We start from the raw sequence: 25980 nt of genomic DNA on the forward strand, positions 1-25980 counted from the left end.
TTTTTAAATCTTCAGAATAAAGAAAGTCTGATACCTCACCCTCTTAAATTTTGATGAAATTTTGACCAAATGATCTATCACACAAGAAAATAAGACTCTGAAAATTTCACCTTGATATCTCAAGTAGTTTTGCAGATATAGTGTCTCAAAGATAGGCTAGGCTACTAAGCGAAAATTGACCCCTAAAAATCATGAACTCTTGTGGGGAGCAGATTTTGAAAGCAAATGAATTTTTATTCAAGTACATTAGAAAGCTGATTTACAGTGGATTTCAAGAACTTTTTGTAGGGAATCAGAAAAAATCAAACTGAGTATCCAAAATTTCCCCCGAAAATCTCTAGCACCTCCTGTAGAGGGCTTCAAACTTTTTCGTAATCTGGGTTTGGAAGCACTTTTAGCTGGCTGCTGATGGTCCTTGGGACTTTTTTGAAGCAAACTTTTGACCTGGAGTTGTTTACTGGTGGGTTTTGGACCTGGAGCAAAATTCAAGATGTCGTATCTTTTTAAGGCAACACCAAATTTTTTTGAAACTTTCAGCAAGGCTTCCTTGGTAGGTCTAGTTTATAGCCTCAAAAAATCACAGTGGGCATTTGAAGTCTCTTAAAGATATGATCGATTGAAAATTTGTTTAACTTCGTTGTTTTCTCCCTCTTAAAATGCTAAATCAGGCCCACTTAAGGGCTCTAACAGGATAATTTTTGTCAAAATATTGGTTGATCTTCTCTAGCCAACTAATCATTGGCATTAGGGGAACAACTGAAAAAGATTTCAGGTCATTTCCATCAACAGATGACATTTTATGACTGTTTCTTTATTTTTAAGTACAGAATATGTAAAAAATGAGACTGACATCTGGCCTTTCCTACCATTCCAGGGCCTATATTTCCAGAAAAAACCTCAACCTTTCACAGTTTGGTGAATATTAATCTTAAATATAAGCAGGTTACTTCAACTTAAAAGGTTTAACGGTACTCAATTCCTATTCAAAAACTTTTTAGACTCATTCAGAAATCCTACTTTGACAATAATTTGCGCTTTAAAAATTTATAAGTCCAAGTGTCGTGATTAGCTTTTAGACTGTCCAATATCTCTATAATAGTGTACACTAACAGTCTTACTTGTTGATTCTTAAATAACTAAGCAACATTACTTGGGTGATAATTTATGATATACTGCAAACAATGCTGTTTAAATCTTCTGGACAAGAAATATTGGACAGTCTAAAGCTTATCACAACACTTGGACTATTTTGCGGTAAAGCGAAAATAATTGTCAAAGTAGGATTTCTGAATGAGTCTAAAAAGTTTTTGAATAGGAATTAAGAACTGTTAAACCCATTTAGTTGAAGTAACCTGCTTATATTTAAGATTATTATTCACCAAACTGTGAAAGGTTGAGGCGTTTCCTGGAAATATGGGCTCTGGAATGGTAGGAAAGGCCAGATGCCAGTCTCATTCTTTTACATATTCTGTACTTAAAAATAAAGAAACAGTCATAAAATGTCATCTGTTGATGGAAATGACCTGAAATCTTTTTCAGTTGTTCCCCTAATGCCAATGATTAGTTGGCTAGAGAAGACCAACCAATATTTTGACAAAAATTATCCTGTTAGAGCCCTTAAGTGGGCCTGATTTAGCATTTTAAGAGGGAGAAAACAACGAAGTTAAGCAAATTTTCAATTGATCATATCTTTAAGAGACTTCAAATGCCCACTGTGATTTTTTGAGGCTATAAACTAGACCTACTAAGGAAGCCTTGCTGAAAGTTTCAAAAACATTTGGTGTTGCCTTAAAAAGATACGACATCTTGAATTTTGCTCCAGGTCTGTCAAAATAGCAATTTTTTCGGCCATTTTTGACGGTTACGCAAAGATGGAAATCCTGAAAATGTTATTTTTGTGGCCAAAACCCACCAGTAAACCACTCCAGGTCAAAAGTTTGCTTCAAAAAAGTCCCAAGGACCATCAGCAGCCAGCTAAAAGTGCTTCCAAACCCAGATTACGAAAAAGTTTGAAGCCCTCTACAGGAGGTGCTAGAGATTTTCGGGGAAAATTTTGGAGACTCAATTTGATTTTTTCTGATTCCCTACAAAAAGTTCTTGAAATCCATTGTAAATCAGCTTTCTAATGTACTTGAATAAAAATTCATTTGCTTTCAAAATCTGCTCCCCACCAGAGTTCATGATTTTTAGGGGGCAATTTTCGCTTAGTAGCCTATCTTTGAGACGCTGTATCTTCAAAACTACTTGAGATATCAAGGTGAAATTTTCAGGGTCTTATTTTCTTGTGTGATAGATCATTTGGTCTAAATTTCAGCAAAATCCAAGAGGGTGAGGTATCACACCCTGAAGACTCTTAAAAAAATGGCTCTTAACATCAGTTACCTCGTTTTGAAATTATTGCAATGGTGATTAACTCTCAGCGGATTTTATTAAAACTACTTCCTATTCATAAAAAAAATCATTTAATGTCTCAAGAGACATAATCACCATGGTAATTGTTTGAATACGAGGCAAGTGATGTTTGTGACGTAATTTACGAAATGGTCTATATTAACACATCAGCAGTCAAAAATGTCAATAGCAAAGTACTTTAAATGGAAATTATTGCAAAAAGTATCACGGGAGACATGCATGATAGCTTTCAGAAAAAACAAAACTTTTAATCTTTATGTGGGAATTCCCCTTCGAACCACAAATAGCTATCTGTTTCTTATCGGGGAGCAAAAAAACAAACGAGTAACGATATTGATATAATGACAATGACATCATAATTTAAACCAAATTTACGGAAAATGTTATCATAACTCGTTTTTTCGTAGTCTGAATCGCAGACCTCTACAAAACCCCAGGTAGTATATATAAGGAGCACGAATCCGTTAGTGGATGCCAGCAGCCTAGTTTTTTCGTTTTTTCGTTGCTCGAAAAAATAACTCGACCTCAATTTCTGCGGACCTGATAACTTTTCCGACGGCCAATTTTCCGCGGGCCGGATGACTATTTCGGCGGCCGGACGACTGTTCCGCTGGCCGGATGACTATTCCGACGGTCAATTTTCCACCGGCCGGATAACATTTCCGCCGGCCGGACAAATATTTCGCCGGCCGAGGAACTATTTCGACGGCCGAATTTCCGGCGAATCATGACCCTGACCCCCCCCTGATACTTGTCTATCATGTATTCGACCGGTGACTTGCTAAATCAGGTCTTCGGCCGTTGATTCAGGTTTTCGACCGTTAATTCAGGTATTCGCCCGTTGATTCAGGTCTTCGGCCGCTAAATCAGGTCTGCGTCCGCTGACGGAAAAAAAATTTGCCGTCCGCAAATCTGCCATCGGAATATTTGAAAATTTACGAAAAAATTTCAAGTAAGAAATACAGTGTGTCCCAAAAAAAGCCGACCAATTTCTATATAAAGTAAAATCCTCAAAACTCATTATCAAATTGGGCTTAGTGTAATGGAAATAAGTTTGAAATTTTCTGTTCAATCAATAGATATTCAATTCCCAAGATGATTGAATAGATTGTAATATTAAGTATACAAGTCATATAATTACGCATAAATCATCAGGATTTTCATTTGTATAAAGATTTTTCGCTTTTTTATCAGACACAATGTATATCTATAGAGGTTCTGCGATTCAGATTATCAAACCTATTATCAACCTATTTCATACATATTTGCAGTGAGGTTTGCACGTGGCTAGCGATGACAATAGGCTGCTTGCTTACTCTAACATAAGCTGCCCATATATGCCTGTTGATATGTTTTGATAAAGGGGATGCGCAACGTACGATTCCCGTTCGATAGTTACTTTGACCTGTTTCAATTTTCAGCAAAAACTTTTCTTTCAGGCATGTTGGCCTATTGACTATAGCGATGATGTATTCTTGAACGTACCAAAAATTGGGTTCACAAAGTACTAACTGTCAATCTTTTCAATCTTCCGTACAGCAGAGAAATGTAAAGAGATGGAAAAACAGACTGAACAGAACAATAGACGGCTATTAACTTAAACTTTAGGGGCTTATATTTTGGGGAGACCTCTTTTATACCAAAAGATACCTATATTTTCTTGCTCAGAATTTTCTAGCGATTCTAATGATATAACGGCATCATGACCGCATAATTAGATTAAAAGCTAAAGTGCACGAAAATAAGAAATCAAATCTGTCATTGATGAATTTCTATCAAATTTTTTAGAAATAATTTGGTGTCATTGTGATAAGAATTTTTCAGACTACAAATTAGTGTAAAATTTGTTACTGGATACTGAAAGTTTAAAAAGTAATGGATCAAAAACCAAAAACGTAAAACCACTTTTATAAACACAGCATATAGAAACCAGCCCTCTTCGCATGGCGAGCCGTTTTTTTCTGAACTTTTGGTAACGACCAAATCAAAGCTAAAACAAAGGAGTTTTCAAAAGACACGATCAGACACTTCGGGTTATCAGAGAAGCACTTTTTCTATTCCATCCCATTTCTCTGCGTACAGCTGAACAAAAATTTGAACCAAGCAGTTACATTAAAATAATAAAATTATTTATATAATAACAATCTATATGAAAACTGACTCTTAAAATTCCCGATTTCTTAGGAGAATGGACAAAAATACTTAAAAATAAGAAAACAAGAACATGTTAAGAATATTTTTATGCTTAAAACTTTGAATCTTCTTTTAAAAAAACGTGCATCCAGGCTTGTCAAAGTGCAGTTTCATAACAAAGACGAACATCTTTGAGATCAAACAATGGTGGCAATAGCGGTTGCATAGTTCTTGGACTGTTAGGTGTAGATTCCTCCTCTGATGGTTTCAAGCTCCTTTTGCATGGTCTAATAGAATCCATTAATCGGGAGGAATGATATAATACATTATCAAAGAAGTTGACCGTTAGTCTTCCAGATGAAACAAAGAACTTTGTCATTAGTCCTCCGTGGCATTCAAGCAAATGTCGAAAACATCGGCTATGGAAGATATTATCGGGGCTCCTTTTTCCGTATTTTCTGTCAGAACGGAACCAAATACAACCCAAAAGAAAGTTCATCAAAAATGCATAAGCGAATAAAACCAATGGTATTCCAGCCATAACAATGATAAAATAATCAATTTCACGCAAACATCCAACAGTAAATGGAGCTTGAAAAATGACACCATTGTCGATAACAAAGCAGGAACTTTTCAATTTTTTGGTGATATATTGATAACATGCACCGCCAACTCTCAAAACATTTGAAATTGTAAATGATAAAACTAAAATACAAAAAAAGACGTGTGAAGCCGTGGGTTTTTGCCCTTTGTCAAAAGATGTAGGGCGTATCACTCTAGCTTTACGTATAAAGACCAATGTACTAAAACATGTACTGATTGCCACAATACCAATAAAGACGTCTTTAACCAGCAACAACCACGAAAAGGAAGTGATGTATTTTTCGATATAAAAATATTCTAAAATCATTTCGGGACCGTCTTCGAAAATAAAACTTGCCATTAATACCATGTTTTTAACTTGAAGGAACAAAATTTCATCAAAACCACGTTTACTTTTAACTAAATGTTGGAAAAACTTCCAAGTGAATACTTTGCATATACATCCGAGAAGGGCGAAACCGTAGATTGAATTGTTAACGTTCTCGTTTCGATAGATCACATTATCAAGAATGTTTCCTTTCTCCAACTGATAGAAAATGTAAACATCAAACGTTAGATCGATTGCATCCCAGAAATATTTAAACAGAGGAATAAGAACAAACGAAATATACGACTTTGCATTTAATATATCATCCCTGTAGAGATTGCAACATCGGCAATGACATTTTAAAACGTTTTTAAAATATCGATTAGTTTTTTTTAAGCTCTTTCCTCTTAATTTCATCAATGTTTTGTACAAAGTTTTGACAAAAGCAAGTAAAACCATCCAATATATTGCTGTAGGGATAATAGTCATTGCCAACAAAGTAGGCTCACTGAAACGAGATGTCCATTTATTCTTTAGACCACAAAACGTCGAGTTCCCAACGATGACTGGTAATTGGTGACAAAACGTAAAATTGTCGCTGCTCGTACCCATATTGAGATCAAGAATAAAAATGCCAGCTCTTCAGGCAAATATATACAGTAACTAGAATGTTAGTCTGTGAAAGTCAAACAGCCAGCATATACCAGACTTAACTGCGTTTTTCTAATAAAAATCTGATAATCATAGTATAAGAAAGCCGCGGGTTTCTTATACTATGTGATAATCAATGTCAAACTTAAAAAAACATCTACATAAACGTATTATGTCTAACCAAAACAAACGCAATTGCATATTATGTCTATGGTAAACTCTTAAGTTTTTGATATCACAACAAACAAAATATATATCACATGATAACAAGCGCAATTTGAGAATAGTTGCACGAGTGACTGATTCTTAATTTCGCATAGCGAAAGTATTTTTTTATTTATCGAGACAATTTTTGGGGCGCAAATTAAGGCGTTGGCTTTTGGCTGCGAGCGTACTACGGGCAATATTCTAAAGGTGGACTCGCTTACAAAGATAAAAAACCCAGCGCTTTCTTTAATTAAACTGCACAAGTTAAAGAAGTGTAACCAAGGCTTTGTAAACAATGGCAATGGCTTGACAACACAACGGTTGCTTGACTGGGAATTGACATTATGTTAATTCACTAATAGAGAAAGTGTCCTCCTAATAGAAAAAGTGTCTACTTCGCATCTATTTTTTCATCTTCAAAGCAAAGTTAAAACGCATGCGTATTTATAAACTGCTAGTCGTTATTATACGCAAAACACAAAAAGGAATGAATCCGTATAATACGGTTGGTACAGTCACTTTCGGTCGGGGTTGTGGATGTTGAAATTTGTCGTTCTTTTTTAAATTTGTCGTTCTTTTTTAATGTTGCGAAGTAGGCACTTTCTCGCCCTCAATTGACTGTTCATACTTGTGAAACTTGTTGCTGCTGTATAAACTTCTATCATGTTTTCTGGTCTTTTGTAGAGTATTTAAAGAGGTTTATTGTTTTTTGTTTGTTTGATTAGTTCGATAACAATTGAAGAAAACACAGAAAAAAGACTGTTGGCTTTGATCGTCTGTTTAGGTAAACTTTTAAATGAATCAATGCGTTCGCTAACCTCTCTGTTTCACTTTTTTGGGTTTTTGGCTAAATGGTATACAATGAGTTCTGTAAGTAAAAACTCCAGCTTCCCCTTTCCGATGGGATAGATATTGGCCCACCTTTTAAGCTTGGGCGCCCTTAACATGGGCGATACGCCATCAGAATATAAAAAGAATGGGTGACAAAGTAATAAATTGAACTAGTCCAGCTTCAATCAAACTTCGTCGAGCTTTAATCGAACTGATCGAACCATAATTGAACTCAAAGAACCTCGATCGACTTTTATCAAACTATCATCAAACAGTCATCAAACTTTGTGTTTCTTGTTTCCCAGGTGTTTGATTGGGGTCAGGAATGGAACAACTATTGTTCAAATTGGTTCCATTAAATTAGTTTGATTAGTTCGATAATCGAACTGTTCGATTGTCACTGCCTGCGACATAAACGACCAACTATTGTATGGCCCGAACTGTTTTAGGCCACTTAGCAATTTTGAACTTGAAAATCTATCTATGTTTTTGGTGTGTTTGGGTCAGGTGATTTCATTTGATACACCGGAGCAGAGATATGTAATAGCGAAGCTGGATGAAGGACGAGAATACCTTAGCGGATTGCTTCTTTGTCTTTTCTATTGTAAACTCATCATAATAGAAATCCATCTCTGTCCCCTTGAGTGTTCGGTTTTTATAAGAAAAATGAAGCTGACAAAGTATTCATGCAGTATGTCTGCACATATTTTGCTATGATGTTCCCGCTTCTCATTAAAACAATATTTGCAAAAGATACCCAAAAAGCTTCCTTGTAAATGAAATCTAATTTTATCAGCGTGTGTTATGAATTTGAGAAGCTTTCATGATTCTTCTTTAAAAATTTCGGATGTAAATATTTTGACAAATATTGTTTCAATTGACTTGAAACTTTTCCATAATCAGACATACCGACTTGCCATCTAAAAATATCACAGTTATAAAGTGAGGCACCCCTGCTATTTACAATCTTACAGAAGAAATTTCTTACAACTTTTATACTAATGAAAACAATGTTTTTAATTTTTTTAAATTGCCATTCACACAATGTTTTACAGACCCTCTTGATAATTAAAAGTTTTTAATCGTGAAGGATAAATGCGGCAGTAGAATCATTGGCGAAGAGGAAATCCAAATTTCACGAGTTTGTAATTAAAAAAGTTAAATTCCATATCAAATTTTAATGTCAGGGTACATAGATAGAACAAGGCTTTTTCAAATGTGCGTTATCCAGCTCCGCTATTACATATCCCTGGCCGGAGATGGGTACCTTAAGGGCTCTGACCATAGTCGACAAATTGATTTTAGTATTTAAACATAAAATGTTTTAGGTTCTTTAACACTTTTAACAAAGAATTTTCAAAATTTTTTCTTCCCCCGAAAATAAGCTCTTCAAAGTTGAAATACTCTTCCTCGCAAAAGTCTTAATTTTCTACTTCATCAAATTTTTTCATTGCGGTTCTTAAATTTTAAGACTTAAGGATAATTGGCCTAACAGAATATGTATAACATGTCACAGTCTTGTGTGCTACATCAAGTAGAAATTCATAATTTGTGCGTGGCAAATATTAAAATTCACTGACCATAGTGAATTTCTCATATTTACCATGCACAAATTTCTGCATGATGTAGCCAGCAAAACTATGGCATGTTGTACATTTTCTGTTAGACAAATCCGCGAAATTAAATGCCGCGAATTCTCAGGATTTAAAAAATCACCTCTTAAATTGGTTTTTTTAGGGCAAAATTAGGCTATCTTGTAAAAAAAGAAATCCCCTCAACCGCAAAATTAAATTCCACGAAACTTCCGAGTTTTATGCTGTGAACCACGAAATTAAATTCCGCAAAAGATTCTTCCCGCGAAGTAAATTTCTTCCCCTAAAGTATTTTCCTTTTTCCAAAATACCTGGAATATATTACAGTATTCAAGAAATCCAAAAAAAATCGGAAATACAATATGTGAGAATTTTTTTTTCGTTGGTTTATTGAATCAAGAATTAGGAAAATTTGGGCTAAAGTAGCCAAATTTTACCCTCAAGTAGTATGATTTCTTTAAAGCTTTAAGTTTGATAAGGATCTACTTCACTAGAAACAGTCTTGTAATACTTAATTAGTTTTTTACAATCAAATCAATAGTTTGGACAGAGACAACAGAGTCTATCAAAGGCAATGATTATTGCTAAAGTAGGTTTTGGTGTATTTGGATATTTTAGGTGATAAAAATGACTAATACATTAGATATTTTGCCTTTTTTAGAAATTATAGGCTTTGAGAGTATAAAACAAAGAGTAAGCAAAACAGTCAATTTTTAATCAGCTTTTACGCTGCCATTTTTTAATCTAGCCTGGATATCCAGGCTGTAAACTATTTCACAGTCTAGTTTTTGATATTTTATGTTCTGGTTTACAGCCTGGTCTCCCTAGAGCGATTTGCATTCTCCATATGAGAATGTAGTCCGCTTGCTTGCGCTCAATTCGCTAAAGCCGTAAGGACCAATCTACACGGCACGGAGCAATTCTGAAGCAAAATTAGGATAGTCTTCCACTTGCTAGTAAAGATAGAGCTTTCTGTTACATGAAAACATGAAAAAGAAGTAAACAGAGGCAAGTTCGTTTTCCACGAAAACATGGTCTGATGGTTGGTCATGATAATGCATGCAAACTTGTTCATGGACTCTGGTGTAATCTTTGGATGTTTTAAATGGTTTTAGATCTTGTAAGGCTGCTTTTATTAAGTTCTGTTTTGCTGCCCTGGGGCGGCAAGGAAAGTTTTGGAAACAAGGGTTTGCACTTTCATTCTCTAGGGTGACCAAGCTCTATAATTTTAGAACTTTGTATGTTGAGGTAAATTTTGTTTTTTCTAAAATTTTGAGCTTGGATATCCAGGCTATTTCTAATCCAGAAGCTGGAGCTCAACTACTCAATTATTTTTTGCCTTTACAGTAATGATTCTGATGGTGGAGACCCATCATTCAAGTCAGAGTAAAAATAGTAATACGGCAGATTTTTCTGACTAGCCAATTTCTCAATTTGCGAAAAATTCTACTCATTTGAGCATTTATTTTATAAGAATTAAACTGTTAACCCTGTTTGCCCCAGGGGGTAGAATCTGCCACGCTGGTTTTCTTTTGTGTATATCTCAGAGAAAATTTTTTGAAACGATTTGAAATTTTCTGACTTTTAATAAAAATGTTTAAGAGTACTTGTGCAAATTTTAGGGTTATAGGTCGTCTAAATCAGGTTTTATGACTTTATTGTGAAACATGGCATAAAATCCAGCTAAATCACTTAAAACTCAAAATTTTAAAGTGCTCATAACTTCTGAATTATTTATCCAATTATTTCAAATTTTGACACATGATTGGCATTGAGAATTTAAATTTGTAAAATTAAGTTTTTTTTGAAAATTATGACGTCATCAAATTTTAAAAATTTTACTCATCTTCTGCATAATTTATAGGATCCCCACCAGGGTAGGTCCACAAACCGCATAGGATTTTGAATTGCTCTACTTCTGGAATCTAGACTTTAAACCGTTGAGATTTTTCTGTAAATTGGCCATTATCCCCAACTGGCAGCAATGCTCAAAACTTTCACAAAAATTCCATATTTTGTTTTGTTTTATACAGGGGGGGGTAGGGTCGGTAGTAAAATTTCAGACATATATGAGTAGTAAAAGGATTTTTATGGATTTTTACATACCATCACCCAGACTCTTGGAAGAGGTATTTTACTACCCTGGTAGTAAAAGTTTTTGGGACAATTTGTCATGGAGACCACCTATTTTTTGGTTGCTTTTCGGACTGATTTTGCAAAAAAAAGCTAAAAAGTGATTATTTCTGTGACACATTTTTCACGTAGTGCAAAAATTAATGTTTTGCCCTTAGAATTAAAGTCTTTTTCATATTGACAAAAAATTTCGAGAATTTTTTGTTTGCAGCAAACAACTTTCCAACAGAAAATGTTTTCAAATTATAAAAATTTTCAGATTTTTTCAGAAAAGTCATCCAAAATATTTAAAAAATTACAAAAAATAGCTAAAATTTGCTAATTTTACCAGTTTTAACTACCCAGGTAGTAATTTTTTTTTTAATTTAACACATAGATACCACCCATTTTAGTATTTTTTCGACTTTTCGTCACACCACCACCGTAGTAAACGTCATTATGTCTGAGATTTTACTACCGACCCCCCCCCCTGTTTTATATTGTTCTTGATTATTTTCAAAATACCTCGCAATAAATCAGTCCCCTGTATGGGTGCCGGTGCCGAATCAGTTACTCTCTCCAGCCCTCTCCCTTGAAAATTTTAATAGATGCTTCTATAGTTCATTATCATAGTACCTGAATACTAAGTACCCCCTTAAAATCTGGGATTAGAAGTAAAAAGTTTGTTCTAAATTTCTGAAAAATTTGAAAAAAAATTATTTCTCAAAAGAAAGTCAGAGGAAGTCAGTGTTAAAGCTTCATACATCCGTCTGGTCTTGGGTGAAGATAGGAGGGGCCAAGCAAAAAACTTTTTCTGATTCTTGCTGTAGTTTATAAAAGATATGCCAAACCCCATAATCAAAATCAAGGGTATTTTGAGGTGGTAACTCCTGAAATTCAAGAAAATTCCAGTCACCAGTGATTATAAGGTAAATTTTTGAAGCTTCATGTTGTTCTTTTATAAGAATTGCACTTATAAATAAACATATCTAGGCTCAGATATGGTAAAAATTTAAGAATTGCCTTCAGCCTAAATTTTCCGTTTTTGGCTGGGATTTTACGGATTTTTGGAATTTCCTTAAAATATTGCTTAGGATATAAGCATCGTTCAAGCATTTTTCAGCCTTGTCAATCTCTCGCATCTCTGACTGAGCCAGCTTTTGGATTTTTGTTTTTATGCTTATAAAAAAATATGTATGAATAAGTAAGAATAATTGAAACTTCTTAGAACATTCATATAAAAACCATACTAGAAGCTAAATTATACAAAAATGACTAAAAATAACAATAAAAGGAGACAATAATATAATATTAATTTTGGTGTTTTTTCAAGAAGTTGTTTTTACACTTGCATAAAGCAAAATGTAAATCATTTCTTTTCTTAATTATTAGGACAGCTGAATGACATTGCTTAAAACTTTGAATGTTCTTATAAAGAAACGTGTAACCAGGCTAGTCAAAGTACAGTTTCATAACAAAGACGAGGATCTTTGAGATCAAGCAATGGTGGCAATAGCGGTTGCGTCGTAGTTCTTGGACTGTTAGGTGTGGATTCCTCCTCTGATGGTTTCAAGCTCCTTATGCATGGTCTGATAGAATCCATTAACCGGGAGGAATGATATAATATATTAGCAAAGAAGTTGACCGTTGTTCTTCCAGAAGAACGAAAGAACCTTGTCATTAGGCCTCCGTGGGATTCAATCAAATGTAGAAAACATTTCTCATTTCGGTTATTTCTCCTTATGATATGATCGGGGTCCCCTTTCCCATACTTTCTGTCAGAATGGAACCAAATACAACCCAAAAGAAAGTTCATCAAAAATGCATAAGCGAATAAAACCAATGGTATTCCAGCCATAACAATGATAAAATAATCAATTTCACGCAAACATCCAACAGTAAATGGAGCTTGTAAAATAACACCATTGTCGACAACAAAGCAGGAACTTTTTAATTTTTTGGTGATATATTGATAACATGCACCGCCAACTCTCAAAACATTTGAAATTGTAAATGATAAAACTAAAATACAATAAAAGACGTGTGAAGCCGTGGGTTTTTGCCCTTTGAAATAATAAGATGTTAAGCGGATCACTTTAGCTTTACGTATAAAGACCAATGTACTAAAGCAAGTACTGATTGCCACAATACTAATAAAGACGTCTTTAACCAGCAACAACCACGAAAAGGAAGTGACATATTTTTCGATATAAAAATATTCTAAAATCATTTCGGGACCGTCTTCGAAAATAAAACTTGCCATTAATACCATGTTTTTAAATTGAAGGAACGAAATTTCATCAAAACCACGTTTACTTTCAACTACATGTTGGAAAAACTTCCAAGTGAATACTTTGCATATACATCCGAGAAGGGCGAAACCGTAGATTGAATTGTTAACATTCTCGTTTCGATAGATCACATTATCAAGAACGTTTCCTTTCTCCAACTGATAGAAAATGTAAACATCAAACGTTAGGTCGATTGCATCCCAGAAGTATTTAAACAGAGGAATAAGAACAATCGAAATATACAACTTAGCATTTAATATATCATCCCTGTAGAGATTGCAACATCGGCAATGACATAAAACGTTTTCATAATGTAGATCAGCTACTTCTAAGCTCTTTCCTCTTAATTCCATCAATGTTTTGTACAAAGTTTTGACAAAAGCAAGTAAAACCATCCAATATATTGCCGTAGGGATAACAATCATTGCCAACAAAGTAGGCTCACTGAAACGAGATGTCCATTTATTCTTTAGACCACAAAACGTCGAGTTCCCAACGATGATTGGTAATTGGTGACAAAACGTAAAATTGTCGCTGCTTGTACCCATATTGAGATCAATAATAAAAATGCAACCTCTTTAGGCAAATATATACAGTAACCAGAATGTTAGTCTGTGAAAGTCAAACATTCAGCATATACCAGACTTAACTGCGTTTTTCTAATCGAAACCACTAATAAAAGTCAAACATAAAAAAAGCATCCATGTAAACGCATGTCTAACCAAACCAAACGCAGTTGCATATTATGTCTATTGTAAACTCTTAAGTTATTGATATCACAGCAAACAAATTACGAGGGATTTTGTGAATTTATTAAAATTCATTATTGAACAATTCAATCTATAGATTGAGTTTCGCATAGGCGTAGCGAGATACCTTGCAAAATTTATGAGGGAGTGCAGACGTTTATGACATATTCATTATCTCTCATCCATAAATTTTGCAGGGTATCTCGCTACGCCTATGGTTCCGATGTAATTTTGTCTCTCCATGACCATGGCGACCACTTTTTTTTCGTGTAGATGCTTTCGTAGTAGCTCAAAATTTCTATCTACAATCAATGATGAAAACCACATATGATTTTTAATTGCTCTATCTAATTTACTTCTGCGATTCTTGCTGTAGTTTATTGGAGAGATGCCCAATCCCCATAATCTATTAAGGGTATTTTGAGGTGGTAGCCCCGGAAATTCAAGAAAATTCCAGTCACCAGTGATTTTGAGGTAATTTTTTGGTGCAGCCGGCCACTGCACCACATGAAGCTTCATGTTCCTTTATAAGAATTGCACTTATAAGCATATCTAGGCTCAGATATGGTAAAAATTTAAGCATTGACCCTAAATTTTCCGATTTTGGCTGTTTTTGGCTGGGATTTTAAAGGAACTATGGGTTTGCACTTTCATTCTCTAGGGAGACCAAGCTCTATAATTTTAGAACTTTGTATGTTGAGGTAAATTTAGTTTTTTCGATAAATTTTTTGAGCTTGGATATCCAGGCTATCTCTAATCCAGAAGCTGGAGCTCAACTACTCAATTATTTTTTGCCTTTACAGTAATGATTCTGATGGTGGAGACCCATCATTCAAGTCAGAGTAAAAATAGTAATACGGCAGATTTTTCTAACCAGCCAATTTCTCAATTTGCGAAAAATTCTACTCATTTGAGCATTTATTTTATAAGAATTAAACTGTTAACCCTGTTTGCCCAAGGGGGGTAGAATCTACCACGCTGGATTTCTTTTGTGTATATCTCAGAGAAAATTTTTTGAAACGATTTGAAATTTTCTGACTTTTAATAAAAATGTTTAAGAGTACTTGTGCAAATTTTAGGTTCATAGTTCGTCTAAATCAGGTTTTATGACTTTATTGTGAAACATGACATAAAATCCAGCTGAAATCACTTAAAACTCAAAATTTTAAAGTGCTCATAACTTCTGAATTATTTATCCAATTATCTCAAATTTTGACACATGATAGAGATTGAGAATGTAAATTTTTAAAATTAAGTTTTTTTTGAAAATGATGACGTCATCAAATTTTAAAAATTTTACTCATCTTCTGCATAATTCATAGGACCTCCACCGGGGTAGGTCCAAAAACCACATAGGATTATGAATTGCTCTACTTCTGGAATCTAGACTTTAAACCGTTCAGATTTTTCTGTAAATTGGCCATTATCCCCAACTGGCAGCAATGCTCAAAACTTTCACAAAAATTCCATATTTTGTTTTGTTTTATATTGTCCTTGATTATTTTCAAAATACCTCGCAATAAATCGGTTCCCTGTATGTGTGCAGGTACCGAATCAGTTACTCTATCCAGCCCTCTCCCTTGAAAATTTTAATAGATGCTTCTATAGTTCATTATCATAGTACCTGAATACTAAGTACCCCTTAAAATCAGGGATTAGAAAGCGCCCTCCTTAGTTTTAGCAGGTAGATCAACATTTTGGTACGTACTCATTTTGATTAAAAAGTAAAAGGTTTGTTATAAATTTCTGAAAAAAAATTATTTCTCAAAAGAAAGTCAGAGGAAGTCAGTGTCAAAGCTTCATATATCCGTCTGGTCTTGGGTGAAGATAGGAGGGGCCAAGGAAACTTTTTCTGATTCTTGCTGTAGTTTATAAAAGAGATGCCAAGCTCCCATAATCAAAACCAAGGGTATTTTGAGGTGGTAACTCCTGAAATTCAAGAAAATTCCAGTCACCAGTGATTATAAGGTAAATTTTTGGTGCAGCCGCCCACTGCACCACATGAAGCTTCATGTTCTTTTATAAGAATTGCACTTATAAATAAACATATCTAGGCTCAGATATGGTAAAAATTTAAGAATTGCCTTCAGCCTAAATTTTCCGTTTTTGGCTGGGATTTTACGGATTTTTGGAATTTCCTTAAAATATTGCTTAGGATATAAGCATCGTTCAAGCAGGCTGAAGCCTTGTCAATCTCTCACATCTCTGACTGAGCCAGCTTTTGGATTTTTGTTTGCATGCTTATAAAAAAATATGTATGAATAATTAAGAATAATTGAAACTTCTTAGAACATTCATATAAAAACCATACTAGAAGCTAAATTATACAAAAATGACTAAAAATAACAATAAAAGGAGACAATAATATAATATTAATTTTGGTGTTTTTTCAAGAGGTTGTTTTTACACTTGCATAAAGAATTAGTAAAATGTAAATCATTTCTTTTCTTAATTATTAGGACAGCTGAATGACTTTGCTTAAAACTTTGAATGTTCTTATAAAGAAACGTGTAACCAGGCTAGTCAAAGTGCAGTTTCATAACAAAGACGAGCATCTTTGAGATCAAGCAATGGTGGCAATAACAGTTGCGTAGTTCTTGGACTGTTAGGTGTAGATTCCTCCTCTGATGGTTTCAAGCTCCTTTTGCATAGTCTAATAGAATCCATTAACCGGGAGGAATGACATAATATATTATCAAAGAAGTTGACCGTTGTCCTTCCAGATGAAACAAAGAACCTTGTCATTAGTCCTCCGTGGCATTCAATCAAATGTTGAAAACATCGGTTATGGAAGATATTATCGGGGCTTCTTTTTCCGTATTTTCTGTCAGAACGGAACCAAATACAACCCAAAATAAAGTTCATCAAAAATGCATAAGCGAATAAAACCAATGGTATTCCAGCCATAACAATGATAAAATAATCAATTTCACGCAAACATCCAACAGTAAATGGAGCTTGAAAAATAACACCATTCTCGACAACAAAGCAGGAACTTTTCAATTTTTTGGTGATGTATTGATAACATGCACCGCCAACTCTCAAAACATTTGAAATTGTAAATGATAAAACTAAAATACAATAAAAGACGTGTGAAGCCGTTGGTTTATTCCCTTTTAAAGCTCCATGAGATGTTAAGCGGACCACTTTAGCTTTACGTATAAAGACAAATGTACTAAAACATGTACTGATAGCCACAATACCAATAAAGACGTCTTTAACCAGCAACAACCACGAAAAGGAAGTGATGTATTTTTCGATATAAAAATATTCTAAAACCATTTCGGGACCGTCTTCGAAAATAAAACTTGCCATTAGTACCATGTTTTTAACTTGAAGGAACAAAATTTCATCAAAACCACGACTACTTTTTTCAACTCAACGTTGGAAAAACTTCCAAGTGAATACTTTGCATATACATCCGAAAAGGGCGAAACCGTAGATTGAATTGTTAACATTCTCGTTTCGATAGATCACATTATCAAGAACGTTTCCTTTCTCCAACTGATAGAAAATGTAAACATCAAACGTTAGATCGATTGCATCCCAGAAGTATTTAAACAGTGGAATAAGAACAATCGAAATATACGACTTTGCATTTAATATATCATCCCTGTAGAGATTGCAACATCGGCAATGACATTTTAAAACGTTTTTAAAATATCGATTAGTTTTTTTTAAGCTCTTTCCTCTTAATTTCATCAATGTTTTGTACAAAGTTTTGACAAAAGCAAGTAAAATCATCCAATATATTGCTGTAGGGATAATAGTCATTGCCAACAAAGTAGGCTCACTGAAACGAGATGTCCATTTATTCTTTAGACCACAAAACGTCGAGTTCCCAACGATGATTGGTAATTGGTGACAAAACGTAAAATTGTCGCTGCTCATACCCATATTGAGATCAAGAATAAAAATGCCAGCTCTTCAGGCAAATATATATATATACGGTAACCAGAATGTTAGTCTGTAAAACAGTGTGAAAGTCAAACAGTCAGCATATACCAGACTTTAGCTGCGTTTTTCTGATAAAAATCTGATAATAAATGTCAAATTTCAAAAAAACATCTACATACGTATTATGTCTAACCAAAACAAAAGCATTTTATTGCATTGTCTATTGTAAACTTTTAAATTATTGATATCACAGAAAACAAATTATGAGGGATTTGTGATTTTATTAATGTTTTATTAAAATTTATTAAAAATGTAATTTTGTCTCTCCATGGCGACCACTTTTTTTCGTAGTAGCTCAAAGTTTCGATGTATACAATCAATGATAAAAACCACATATGATTTTTAAAATAATTGCTCTAATTTACTTCTGGAATCTAGATTTTACACCCTACAGATTTTCCTGCTGGCAGCAATGCTCAAAACTTTTACAAAAATTTTTATTGTCCTTGATTATTTTCAAAATATCTCGCAATCTATCCAATAAATCGGTCTCCTGCATAAACAGTGATTTAAATTTGACACTTTTTCATTCAGTTCGCTCCAAACCAAATCATATTAGGAAAATTAAAGTCTGGTTGATCTGTTTCCTGGTTTTTAACGGATGGTACTAGGTTTGGATATGACCCCAAAATTTAAAATCAAACCTTAGAGAGAGAAGAAATTGCAGGTTTTTGAGATCCTTAGAAAGATATTTTATCAAATATTGATAGATTTTGAACAAATTATGATTCAAATTACCAAGATGACAACCCGTTGAGGGAGGGAAATTTGTTCGTGATTTCAAAAACCATTCACAGAGCGAGTTGGCTTTTGCAATCATTAGAGCGATTGATGGAGCAAATACCTGGTACCCATATGCTTAGGGTGCAGGTACCGAATCAGTTACTCTCTCCAGTCCTCATCCTTGACAATTTTAATAGATGCTTCTATAGTTCATTATCATAGTACCTGAATACTAAGTACCCCCATAAAATCTTGGATTAAATAGCCCCCCCCCCCTTAGTTTCAGCAGGTAGATTTTGGTATACTAATTTTGATTGAAAAATAAAAGGTTTGTTGGCTAAATTTCTTTAAAAATGTATATCAAAGAAAGTCAGAGGAAGTTAGTGCCAAAGCTTCATATATCCGATTGGTCTTGGGTGAAGATAGGAGGGGCCAAGGAGAAAACTTTTTCTGATTCTTCCTGTAGTTTATTAAAGAGATGTCCAGACCCCATAATCAAAATCAATGGTATTTTGAGGTGGTAGCCCCTGAAATTCAAGAAAATTTCAGTCACCAGTGATTATAAGGTAAGTTTTTGGTGCAGCCGGCCACTGCAACACATGAAGCTTCATGTTCTTTTATAAGAATTGCACTTATAAACATATCTAGGCTCAGATATGGTAAAAATTTAAGAATTGCCTTGAGCCTAAATTTTCCATTTTTGGCTGTTTTTGGCTAGGATTTTACAGATTTTCGGAATTGAAAATATTGCTTAGGATATAAGCATCGTTCAAGCATTTTTCAGTCTTGTCATCTCTGGCATCTCTGACTTAGCCAGTTTTTGGATTTTTGTTTGCATGCTTATAAAAAAATATGTATGAATAAATAAGAATAATTGAAACTTACGTGGTAACACGTGCATACAATTGATACAACAATAAGTGAAGAAATCCAATACACACAACTTCTTTTTCAAGTTCCCATCAAAAGATAATTTGTCTGATGTATTCAACCATTCATATTTATCACTAAATTCTGGAACTTTCAGATTATCTGATTCACGATTTGTGATGAATTGTAATGTTAATTCTTCAAATTTGTTTGGTGATTCAGCAATTTTTGCTAGATATTCCATCGATTTTGGACTGATTTGATCAAAATTCATCTTGTTGTTTAGTTTTTTATGTTTTTTTTTTTAATATTCAATATATAACTGAAAGAAAAAAGTTGAAAGGAAATGTTGAAAAATGAAAAAGTGACAGCAATAAAACAACTATCAAATATAACAACACAACAATGACCACCTTAAAGAAAAATAATTTTGGTGTGAACTGATTTTCCAAAATTCGCTATAATTAGTCTCGTCAAAATTTAAAAAATTCCACATCACCAAAATTAAGTTTTTTCTTGACTTTTTATCGAAAAAAAATTAAATCTATTTTTTGTCTAATGCACTCATTTTTAGGCAAATAATTTTAAACTGCTATATATTCACCTAAATTAGTTTTCGTCAAAATTGAAAAAGAGTGCTGCAGCGCTAAGATTATTTCTCACCAAACTATATTTGTTTTTGTAGGTATAACATATCTGAAAATGATTTACACAATTTAGAATAATAAAAATTGATCCATTAAAATGCTATTGTATCTTGGGGTAGAGAAAATATTTTGGTCAATTTTTACACTAGGATTTTACTTAACAGTGCATAGAGAAAGAATCTCCCTTATACAAGTGTATGTTTTAATCATGCAACTTTTTTATTAATTTTAAGAATTTATACAAACTTTCTTTTCATGAAAAATTATTACAATAAAAAAACACGCTGTGGAAAAATAAAATCGTAATATTCACACCCAAACTCTTCCAAAATATTTACATTTCTTACACATACTTTAAAAATTATGTACCAATAAATTAAAAACTATTAATTTTAAAACTTTTTAAAGATAAATTATCACTAGTAAGCAGAAGCAGACATTGAATAATTCTTCATATATACACAATGACTAAAAGATTAAATTGTCTAGGGTATAAATCTCAATAACAATCTCTTCAAAACATCTGAATGATCGTGACAATTTTAAAAATTAATTTTCTTACCTTATTAAATTAACATTTTGAACTAATGTCTTTTAAACATTTAAAAAAATATATAAATTTTTGCGCTCAACAAGTACATTTATATCATTGCTTTAAAGTTTCATTCATAAGATAAGAATCCTAACTCACTTGGTACAGTTATTTGACTGCCAAGAACATCAAGCTCCCATTTAAGTAGATCCTTTATAAAACTCTGGTTAGGGCAGACAGAATGGTGACATTTCTTTATTTGTCGTAGAGCATCTTTCAATGGAATCTTATGATGAAAGATGAGATAACTCAAAGCAACAGTAACACAACGACTTATACCAAGTTCTGAATAGACCAATAATGTTTTTCCGTCACCTTTATGATGTTGTTGGATAAAGGAACAACAAGTACTGAATTGAGAAAACAAATCTGCATGAATGCTATCTTCAACAGGTACATTTAATAACTGTGAAATTAAATCACGATTTTTGCCATGAATTCGATCTTCTAGTTTGAACACTGGATCTTCAGTGGAGGTCAAATTTACATGCGCTTTGATTTTCAAATCTTTCTCAATTTTAGGCTCACCTGCTTGTTTGCGAAGGCCAATGTACAAAAAGCCTGGTAAGACTTCAATCGGGTAAGTAAACAATGCTTCAATTTCTCCTTGAGTCCACAACATCTTCTGAGTACGCAAAAAGGGATATAAAGCACTGAATTCTTCGTAGCCTCCTTTCACAACTTTGACTGGGTATTTGCTACCCATTTTCCATAATAACTCAGCTAAGCCAACAGCTGGACTTTGTATATCTTTCAGCGAAGAACAACGGCTATCAATAACAACCAAATTTTTAACAGCACTGTAATCAATATTTGTAGGTACAATATACTTGTCATCTTTTCGTTTTATGTGTTTTGACGTCACGACATGACTTTCATGGAAATCATCAGGTTTTCTTGGATCAAACAACACCAAATAATATTCGTTGACAACACAAGGTACACTTTGATGCAGCTGGTTTAATAAATTATAAAGCTCTGTTGGCTCAATGAGTTCTATTCCTCTCATTTTGTTTTTTTATTCAATCTTTTTATTTTGTCTTTACTCTAAAGAAAACAGAATAGATTGTCATTCTTATGATGATGGGCTGTGACTGCTTCTTTCTTTATCGTTGCATCAAAATAAAAAAGCTTTAAGTCAATTTTTGTTGTTTTGAGAAAATCGACTTTAAATCATTTTTCCTTAAATCCTGAAAAACCATTTAACATTTGAAATATTTTGGTGTTATAAAAGCCTTAAGTTAAAATTTTTATTTTTCTAAAAGCTTAAAATCAGGCTACTTTAGGTTGGTTTTTGATAGATTTAAGCCAAAAAATCGATAAAAAATGGGGTGTAAAGCACCGGTATGGTCGTAACTCAATTTACCAAAAAATGGACTTTAAAGCTTTTTTATTTTGATACGATGTTATGTGATTATAAGACTCCTTCATTAATATAATTTTAAAACAAATAACCCTCATATTTCACTATACTAACCCTGATTAGCCAGCTGTCGATTATTCTCAAAATTACAAAAGTTATATTCAGTACCAGAATCATCCTTTCCCCTAGACTTCTCCCTTGATTTATGCAATGAAGCGTTTAGCTATGTTGAAAAGTAAATAAACTAAGAAATATGTTCTGTTAAAAAGAGGAAACAGAGTGATTCCTTTTGCTAAAAAAAGGTTCTAGTACTGTACAGCAGTTACCACATTCATCAAGGGAATTCGCTAGGATTTCATTCTTCTTCCTTCCTCCAGTCAGAGGTAAGTTCCAAAAATTCCAAACACAATTTCAAAATACTACAGGATGCTAATAAAATTAAGTCAACGTTTTTATTTTGATAAACTTTAAAGTATAAACATTTATTTCATAGAATATAAAATTAACTGTACATTTACTTCATTTTCTAAACAATAGAACATTCATATAAAAACCATACTAGAAGCTAAATTATACAAAATTGACTAAAAATAACAATAAAAGGAAACAATATAATATATATTATTATCCATATAGCGGTCATTAAGTAAGTCATTAAAGATTCGAACGGCGGGCGGTATTGAAAGGTTTTGTGACTCAAATAGTACATGCGCTGAGAAAACTAAGGCGTCGCGCTTCAGAGGGCTGAAATATCATTAACCAGCCCGCTCGAAACTTTATTGAAGTCGTTGCATTGAAGCGAAAAGACTAAACTAACGTCAGAAAAAACTTTTTGGTCATTTGCAGCCCGCTCGCAAGGGTACTCAAAACTTGTTAAAGTCATTGCATTGAAGCGAAAAGACTTGGCTGACGCTAGAAAAATAAATACGAACTGACGCTTTGATTAGCCCTCTAGTGCCATTTGCGCATAAATTTTGGTGTTTTTTCAAGAGTGTTGCTTTTACAGTTGCATAAAAAAATAGTAATGTAAATTATTTCTTTTCTTCAGAATTATTGAGACAGCTAAATGACATGCATTTTATTTAACTTTCAATTGATCATTAGTGAATTTTCTAACTATTTTATGTTTGATTTACATATAGGATTTCAAAATTTAAAATAATACAACAGAAATTTAGTAACAATTAGTAATTATTTAACTTTCATTGTGGCAAACACATTTATATATCTGGTTTGAATCTTTCCTAAGTATTTTTAAAATTTCTATCAGACTTTAATAAAATTCATTTGTTAAATTCCAAGTTTCATCTAATAACAAAATCATTATAATCTAAGTGATATAATCAGGCATTCGATGAAAAAGCATTTGAACCTTATCAAATGTTGCAAAACTAACACCAACTGCAATGGGGCCTTTGATCCAGTTTATACTTAGCCCTTTATAGAGTCCCTTGATAAAACCTTCACTTAAAAATATATAACGAAGGGTTCCAACAAGCTTTTTATATTTATATCCTTTGCCGTCTAATCCATCTGTTTGCATCCTTCTCCTGACAATATCTAGAGGGTAACTGAATGATTGACCACAGACTCCAGCAACAGCGCCATAGCCAAATCGATGGTAAAAAGTAAGTTCAGCAGTAGGATTTTCCTTGTGATATTTCTGTTTTAAAGTTTCATATATGAAAAATGATGTCCCTGCATAGGGCATAATTCCTAAAACTGTAGGTATGTAACCATTATAAAATCTCATAAAACCTTCCTCTTTGTAAATTGTACGAAAAGCATGTCGAAGGGATTTGTATTTCAGTTTCTGTGCAATAGCTAGTCGAGCACGTACCAAGTCCAGTGGATATGTGAATGTACATGCCACTAGACCAGCAATGGAGCCTGCTAAGAATCGTTTTTCAGGAGGTAGTGGGACTTTCTTACCTCCAGCTAAATAAAGCTTCATTTGTTCATGAGTGGTGAATTGAATAGCTGCATATGGTATAACACGTGCCATTGTGGCACTATTCCCACGCCACCAGCTTAGAAAACCATTTTTTTTGTAGCCTTTATACATTATATTAGCAGCAGTCTTGTATGAAAACTCTGTCTTTGAAACTTGAAACATGATTTTTGTACGATCCAAAGGAGCAATAACTGTTTTAGCAAGAGCTCCAGCACATGCTCCTGACACCAATGAAGATAACACATCTTTTTCAGTCTCCATATTACCATGTTTGATCAATTTGGGTTTTGATTGCTCTGCAGGTGAAGACATTCTTTTGCATTATTATTGACTGAAACGAACCAATGGAAATTAGCAACAAATTCCCTAAAATCTTTTTTCAAAAGAACTTAAATAAATGAGACTAACTTATTTTTATTTGCTACTTTACATGTCAACTCAAAATTTATTCAGGATCACAATGATATATACATTATAGAGGTTAAGTGTTGAATTTAAAGAGATATTCTCTGATACAAGAGTATAGAGAGATATGCCGGACATTGAATGTGGTGTGGTGATGGTACTCATATGTTCAGTACCTGCAAGAACGCAAGGTTCTCCCGTACTGTGTGAGTATCATCATCAATACCTCAATACAGTACTGCTCTGATGTGTCGCAAGCACATAGTACAATGTCTGGTAAGCGTCGTGATTTCCCTAGGGGAAACTATCCCGGGATAGGGCCTGGTCCGATGATATCAGAGGGTCCGCTTCTCTTCTCTATAAATCTGTTTTGCATATCAATACTGAGCCCAAAAGTAAAGATTAAGTCTTAATTAAGTCTGAATTAACAAGTGATACTTTTATGGACCTACCTGGTTATGCATTTAACACATATATAATTGATATCTACGTGAGCTGACGTGAGCGTGACCATTAAAAAATCATTCAAAACACAAATAGTGACGATCTATTAAAATTGGTTGTTTGTTTCTTATAAAAAAACGTTTAGAAACCAAAATTTCATGCTCTTGAAATATTTTTTTATATTCAACACTTCGTGAGCAAAAAAAACATCTATCTCATCAAAAAATTCAGTAATTTGGCTAAGAACATTGATGCATGCCATAGTGTCCTCCAGGGTATGTTCCCCCCACCAAATTCTTGATTTTTTTAAATCTCCCCCCTCTTTTTTTTATCCCTATAACTTTTCAGTTTTTTAGTTTCCCCCCTCTTTTTTGCTTTCCCCCCAGAAAATTCTGAAAATATCTGTTCCCCCATATACCCGTATAAATTTCTCAAATTTCAACCTGGCACAAACGTAAAATTTTGCTGCAGAAGGAAAACCAGACAAAATAGAACGAAAATGGATTAATACAAACAAACATGCTTAGAAAAGCAGACTTAAAACAACAATGAAATGAAAAATTAGAATCCTAAATAAAATCAAAACAACTTCCCCCACACCAAATTCGCCAACTATCGATATTTTACCCCCTCTTTTTTTCCCCCCTTTACTATTCAAATTTTCATTTTCCCCACTCACCCATCCAAAATTGGAAAATTGGTTTCCCCCCCCCCTTTATAAAGGGGGGGGAGGACACTATGATTATGCTTCTACGTAGTGATTCTTATAGATATAAAGATGCGTTTTTTGAGCTGAAAAATTCTTTTTTTACAAAAATCAGCTTGAGCCATCTTTTATCTACTTTCATGCAAAAAAAAATAAAAAAAAAATGATCCAATAATTCACAAAGTCCAAATTTACCCTAAAATTTTTTCCCCAAAAATCGAGCTCCGTCACATTTGAGGGTTTATAGTTATGCATCTTTGTGCAAAAAATCATAAAGAATAAAAGAGCCAATACTTAATTAATTGATAATATGTGCTTATAAAAAAATATCGAATTTGGCCAGTTTTTCTATAAAAACACGCCAAGCAACCAAAATTTCATGTCTAAAAACATATATTCTTCAAAAGTAAGCCCTCATGAGCAAAAAAAAC

General features: G+C 33.5%; 3 protein-coding genes across 3 annotated transcripts in view; all 3 read right to left on the reverse strand.

Moving 5' to 3' along the window:
• The window catches only part of LOC136814253 (NHL repeat-containing protein 2-like), a 34544-nt gene extending 14788 nt beyond the window's left edge, over positions 1 to 19756 (reverse strand). Inside the window, exon 1 of the mRNA XM_067070770.1 lies at positions 19454 to 19756. Coding sequence (XP_066926871.1) covers positions 19454 to 19712 — 259 coding nt within the window. The 5' untranslated portion in view covers positions 19713 to 19756. The remainder of the gene's footprint in view (positions 1 to 19453) is intronic.
• A 593-nt stretch (positions 19757 to 20349) lies between these two features.
• Positions 20350 to 21723, reverse strand: LOC136814257 (serine/threonine/tyrosine-interacting-like protein 1). The gene has a single exon (XM_067070773.1). The coding sequence runs from the start codon at positions 21684 to 21686 to the stop codon at positions 20748 to 20750; it is 939 nt and encodes a 312-aa protein (XP_066926874.1). The 5' UTR covers positions 21687 to 21723; the 3' UTR covers positions 20350 to 20747.
• Positions 21724 to 23014: 1291 nt separating this feature from the next.
• On the reverse strand, positions 23015 to 25164 carry LOC136814258 (mitochondrial coenzyme A transporter SLC25A42-like). Its single transcript, XM_067070775.1, has one exon. It carries the CDS (start codon positions 24304 to 24306, stop codon positions 23371 to 23373), a length of 936 nt encoding a protein of 311 aa, XP_066926876.1. The 5' UTR covers positions 24307 to 25164; the 3' UTR covers positions 23015 to 23370.
• Between the last annotated feature and the right edge of the window lie 816 nt (positions 25165 to 25980).

The sequence above is a fragment of the Clytia hemisphaerica genome, unplaced genomic scaffold, assembly GCF_902728285.1.
Source record: "Clytia hemisphaerica strain Z4C2 unplaced genomic scaffold, Clytia hemisphaerica genome assembly, whole genome shotgun sequence".
Lineage (NCBI taxonomy): Eukaryota > Metazoa > Cnidaria > Hydrozoa > Leptothecata > Clytiidae > Clytia > Clytia hemisphaerica.